Consider the following 6526-nt stretch of genomic DNA (forward strand, 5'->3'; position numbering starts at 1 on the left):
ACTGGGTTATATCGGGTCAATTAGTTCAACCGATATCTCAACCGGATTCTTAGTCCAACCTATTCAACCGACCAATCTAATTCTAAAAATATTCGTTTTGATCGATGAAGGAACTTTTTCGATCTAGTCAGGTCAAGCTAATAGGCGGTGAAGTTTGAAAGCAAAATTAATCGCCAGCGTCTAGATCTCAAAAAGGTGAATTTTGAGTATTTTTGACATTGCTAGATATTATAAAAGAAGAAAAAATAAAAATAAAAAAATAGACAGAAAAATAATGTAAAAGAAAAAAATTCAAAATATTTTTTGATGATATAACATTTAGATGTAAAATGTGTACCCAAAACATAGTTGAGGTAAAAATGTTTTAAAATTAACTTAGTTTGACTAACAGTTAACCTAATATGGAAAAAAAATAGTTTAGGTTCTCGTTGTTTAAAAAAAATATTAAGCACCAAAATGTAAAAAAGTTGTATAATTGAAGTAGTGAATTGAACCGGTAAATAATAAGAGAGAATTGGGTTGTCCTTAACCGTCATCAGCAATACCATAAGCATACTCTGAACTCTCTGGCTGCCCAACATGCAGCTTTTTATGATTTCATATACATATACACATCTCACATTTAAAAACCATTGTCTCTACCCTTCACATCCATTTATTACACCGTATTTTTACATTAAAGCAGTACAGATCAATTATTATGATTTTATTTGCAATTTTACATAAAAAAAAGGAATAAATCATTATGGATATATGAATGAATAAAATAAGAAGCAGTTAAGGAAAAGCCAAAAGCAACATAAACGAAGTCTAATAATCCTAGTGCTTTTGGGTAGTTTTATGATACTTTTCTTTGATCCATTGAAGCCCCGAAGAGGTTCCTTGTTTGACCTTCTTCATCCCAGTTGAAGCCACAGCTTTGGTCTTCTCAAGCCCATCCCCGACCTTCTGCTTGTACTTGGCTGTTGCCCCACCGCTGCTGCTTTTCTTCTTGTTTGCAGCACCGTTGGAAGCCGCTGGATCGCTGTAGTCCCATTGCTCTGCCCATGATGATCCATTACCGTACGAGTTGTTCCCTTCCATTTGCTCTTTTTTTTTCTTTTTTTTTTCTTTCTGTATTGACAGATTAAAAGGGGGGGGGTCGGTTTTCAGCTGAGAATTCTAAGAATAATTTATAGATTGAATTTAGGGCAAGTATTGGGAATTATTTTGTTGATCAATGTTAGGGAATACGGAGGAAGCAGTGCTTTGAATTTGATGAGAACTCAAGTCCCTATTATATAGGCGTTAATCCAACAAAGAAAACTGGGCTGTATCCAGGAATGGGACCCAGCTGATTAATCAATTTGTATTATTATATTATCTATAACCGAAATGCCAAAAATAACCTCCTTTTTTATTTAATGCTTTCTTAGTAACTAGGTTTTGTAAATTAAAATAGGACGATTTTTTTATTTTCTAAGCAAATGTTTTATTTATTTTTATTTTTTAAAATATAATTATTTATTACATTAATTGTGCAAAATTTTAACTTCACAAGTGATTAAGATTTTGTCATGTGACAAAAATAAAATAAAAAAATAAAATATACTATAAAATTTTAATTCCATTTTTGAAGATAAAAATTTTCATAACTTATTACAAATTATTTTTTTTAAATACAACTTAAGAATACATGACAAAAATTCAACTCTACTTATAATTTTTTTTTATAAAAGTTATTATCTAAACTTTTTCTTGCCTTTTATCTTAATTTTTTATTATCATTGATAGTACAGAGGATAAAGGGTATTTAAAAAAGAAAAAGCAGGAAGGGTAGTATAGTCAAACGCAAAAAGTTGAATAAATTAAGAAAAAAAAAGAGAAGCGCGTAGTTATTTTGGGGTTCTGGAATTATCCAAAAAATAGGGTGGATTAATTTGACCGTGATCTCTGACGCTACACGGTAACGCAGGATGTATGGAAAGTTCTGTTTAAGAAGCTTCCGCAATCGTCATTGCGTATGCCTTCGCCTTTTGATTTTATTTACATCTTCAAACTATAAAACATATTATATATTCTCATCCAACTACTCTTACACTGCCACCTTTATATCCGTTGGACTGTTCTAAGTCAGAATTCAGGTACTTTCTAGAAAACATGCTATTTCAACACTGCTACCACAAACGCTGTCGTTGTTCGGTCATCTGCCACCAGCTTCATTTTGAACTGGTACCAATAATAACATTCCCAAAACCAAAAACATGTCACTCTAATAACCATTGCACATTCTAAATCCAATTTTAAAAAATAAAAAATAATTATTAAATTATTTAAAATGTTATATTTTAATCATTTATTAAAAATTAGAAAATAATCTATATATTATTTAAAAAATTTATTTAATTATTGACTTGTTAAATCTTTAATAAATGACTGATGTAACCGTTAAATCAATGTTTATATAATATAATATGATATAATATTATCTATGTAATTTTTATTTAACTTAAAAAAATAGTTTGGGTGTTTTTTTTATTGTTTAATGAATTAACTTAATCTAAATTACTATATTTTAGGTTTGTTTAACAACGTTCTTAATAATTTTATTAACATTAGAGAAAAAAAGTTAGGATTTAATAATTTAGTGACTTAAATAAAACTTTTAAAGATAACTGATTAAACTATAAACTTATTAATAGTTTAATAACTTTAAATGTAGTTTATATTACAAGAAACTACACAATCTTAAATATATATATTTTTAATAAATCACAAGAGAAAGATAAAACTCTAACAAGAATACAACTAGCATGACTCTAAAGTAAGCTACACTTGAAATTGTAAGCATTCTAACTATCTTACTAACACACGAAATTATAGTAAATCCCAAATATTAAGCGTTGAAAAGGGGAATAAAATTCTCCTAAACCCATTATATGCCCCTCCACTATAATCATGACATGTGGAAAATAAATTGGTGAAAAATCGAATGGGAGTTTATGGTTAAGTTAATAAATTTAACTTCCAATTAACTTTTTCCTATTCTCAAAAAAGAAAAGAATCTTATGACAATAATTATTTATAAGGGTTTTTACTTAAATAATATAAAAAAATAAATTTAATAACTAAAATAGTATGCCTATAAGATTATTTATTAAAATGGTATAGTTTTTATTGGTGCCGCCTGTCAAATTAGAGTTACCAGATTGCAATAGGCGGCACTGGATTGAAATATAATGGTCTAAAGTATTTAGGGACCTGTGATGCAATTTTTTCATTTTAGTATGGCTGCTAAAAAGAAAGGGAAAAGGTGCCGCCACAAACTTTAAATAGGGCTAATTGCCTTTTAAGCCCTCCTTATTTATTATTTTTATTTTATTCCCCTTCAACTCACTATATTGTATTTAAACAAACTCTTAATCTATTTTTATTATTAAATAAGCCCTTAACTTATGGTTTTTCTCATAAAACCCATTTATTTTGATATTAAATTAAATATATATTTTGAATTTCAAGCTCTTATCTTAATTTTTTGTTGATGCAATAAAAATTATATACAACTTTAACATCAACATAAAACTAAAAAAGTAATAAAAAAATTCGAAAGAGTAGTTAAGAATATCATGTATATAAGCACTCTCAAGAAATTTAAAATTTTTATTTTTTATTTAATAAATTATTCTCATCAAATGCACATCAGCATAATATGTGAATTAGTTTATGTTTTTTTAAATAGCTTTACTTTGGATAAAATATATTTACTTTAATATTAAAATATAGGGCTTTTATAAGTAAAAACCATAAGTTAAAGGCTTATTTAACTACAAAAATGGGTTAAGAGTTTGTTTAAACACATTATAGTGAGTTGAAGAGGAATAAAAAGAAAATAATAAATAAGGAGGGCTTAAAAGGCAATTAGTTCTATTTAAAGTTTGGTGTCGCCACTCTGTTAGGCGGCACCCTTTCCCTTCCTTTTCAACAGCTATACTAAAATGGAAAAATTGCATCACAAGTCCCTAAATACTTTAGACCATTACATTTCAGTCCAGTGCCGCCTATTGCAGTCCGGTGATGCCAATCTGACAGGCGGCACCAATAAAAACTATACCATTTTGGTAAATAATCTTATAGCCATACTAATATAGTTATTAATTTTATTTTTTGTATTATTTAGGTAAAAAATCCTATTTATAACAAAAATCACATCAGCAGTAAAATATTAATGAAGAAGAGTATCAATAAAAAACCCTATTGCCCATGATTAAAAAAATCGATACTTAGCTGACAAATAAAACAGTCAATAAAAACAATGCTTCATTAAGGGTTATCTCCATTCAAAAAATTAAAAAATAATAAGTGTTTGGGTATAATGGTAAGATATATTTTATTTTTAAGGAAAGACAAGTTCGAATTTTAGAGATGATATTATTTGAAGAAGTAATTATAAACTCCAAATATGAACAGTAAAACAGATATGAAGGCTCGTTTGCTTTACTGAAAATGACTTCCGGAAAATGATTTCTGGAAAATAATTTACTTTTCTGGAAAAGCTAATATTTTCTGGTGTTTGGAGGAATCTGTGTAAAATATTTTTAGTTGTTTGGTAGATTTCTTTAAAATATTTCATAAAACCTGTTTTCAATTAAACAAATATACAATTGAGAATTTCTTTTTTTTCATTGTTTAATTGAATTTATTTTTATCTATAATTTTATATTTTACATTGTTTTTACATATATTAAAAATATTATGTTAAATTCAGATTCATTACAACGTCATTTTTTAATTACATGACTACTAAGTGAGTATTTTTTATTTAAAAATGTGACATCAACAAAATTGACAAAAAAATTAATGATGTCAACAATTGGACTTGATTTTCAAGTTTGAAAAGCAAAGGGACTAAATTCTTGAAAATAAAAGTACAAAGACTAAATTACAAATCTGTGAAGTGTACATAGACTTATGACATATTTTAACCTTTATACTACAAAACATTTATTATTTTTTTGAAATTATTTCAGATTGGGCTTGTATTAATAAGATAAAACAAACTACAAAGCATAAGAGTACAGATCTATTAACCTAAGAAAGTGGCCCAAGATTGTAAGAGGCCCAAAATAAAATAAATAATACTTTAAATAAATGGCTCAGAAGATTTCAGATGGCCAAAAACTAAACAAAATATCTAGATATTACTATAGAATAATCTAGAACGACATTTAATGCGCCGAACCAGTGCCCAATCAGAATTTGCTGAAATCTATCATCCCATCTTTCCATCATTGCACTGCCTAGTTGACGATTTCAATCTTCAGAAAGCTCTTCCTTCCAAAAACATTTCATTTTCCTTTTTGTTTTGAAGCTTTCTCTCTTCCTTTCTTCATCTCCGAAAACTTTCCTAGTCTGGTTCACACACCCAATCGAACCTTTTTGTTTTTCAGCGTACTCAGGGACCTCCATTTCTAGGTATATTTCCTCTATTCTTTTTAGAGCTTCTGTTGCAAGAAGATGTGCAAGAGTATTTGTAGATCTCGGTGTATGTTTGAATCTGATATTCTTAGAACTATTTATCTTCTGTTGGATATCATATATATATGCCACTACCAATGATCGATCTTGACCCTTTGTGTTGCATTTCTTTATTATTGCGAGGGAATCTCCTTTGAAGATGATTGACTGCCATCCCTTTTCGACTCCTATTTGAACTGCTTTCCAACAGGCTATTCTTCAGTAGCAAATACAGAGGTTATGCCATTATGGATCTTTGAGCAGGATAAAAGAACTTTTCCTTCTGCATCTCTAACCACAATACCTGAAGTCGAATGATTTTGACTCCCGTTGTATGCATTATCGAAGTTAATCTTGATGAACTCATAAGATGGGTGTCTCTATCTTCTGTTTTTTGTTATTTGTACTGATTTTTTTTTCAAAACCAGTAAGTTCAGTAATGTAGTTACTTGTTGCGACGTAAAAAAAAATTAGTTTCGCTTGGTCGCTAATTGTGGCGATTTATTAAACATTTGAAAACCAACTTTTGATTTTATTAGCAAAGGGAGTCGCCACCGATCCTTTTTTATAGGTGTGATCGGACACCTAATAAAATTATTTTAAAACAAAAAGAAGGCCAAATTTAGGTCTACGTGAAAGTTCAGAGAAAAATTGGGGTTCGGGAGTCAGTTATGCGCGAGGAAGGTATTAGTACCCTCGCGACGCCCAAAATTGGTATCTCATAAACATTTGTTGACTTGATTTTTAAAAATACGAGTTCAATATAATATTTAATCGTGATCCGATTGAAAAATGAGAATTTTTAGTTTTCGATTTTTTTTTAGAAAGGGTGTCCCGTTTTTTATCACAAGCCGACGAATTTCACCCAACATAGCGATGAAATCGATGGCTTAATATTAAATCGGTACATTGCCTCATTTTTTAAATTAATTAAAACATGAGAAAAAATATTCCTAAAGTGAGAAATTAAAAATAGATAAAGGACGCAAAAAAAATGATATCATTAATGAAAAATATTAACATGGAATACTAG

At 28.8% G+C, this 6526-nt stretch overlaps 1 protein-coding gene and 1 long non-coding RNA gene across 2 annotated transcripts; one reads left to right on the forward strand and one right to left on the reverse strand.

Annotated features, from left to right (window-relative positions):
- Positions 1-553: 553 nt before the first annotated feature.
- Positions 554-1259, reverse strand: LOC121211291 (uncharacterized). The gene has a single exon (XM_041083938.1). The coding sequence runs from the start codon at positions 1081-1083 to the stop codon at positions 820-822; it is 264 nt and encodes an 87-aa protein (XP_040939872.1). The 5' UTR covers positions 1084-1259; the 3' UTR covers positions 554-819.
- A 3835-nt stretch (positions 1260-5094) lies between these two features.
- On the forward strand, positions 5095-5876 carry LOC121211292 (uncharacterized). Its single transcript, XR_005906590.1, has 2 exons — positions 5095-5451; positions 5638-5876. It is a non-coding gene; the product is annotated as an uncharacterized lncRNA (long non-coding RNA).
- Positions 5877-6526: the final 650 nt, after the last annotated feature.

The sequence above is a fragment of the Gossypium hirsutum genome, chromosome A12, assembly GCF_007990345.1.
Source record: "Gossypium hirsutum isolate 1008001.06 chromosome A12, Gossypium_hirsutum_v2.1, whole genome shotgun sequence".
NCBI lineage: Eukaryota > Viridiplantae > Streptophyta > Magnoliopsida > Malvales > Malvaceae > Gossypium > Gossypium hirsutum.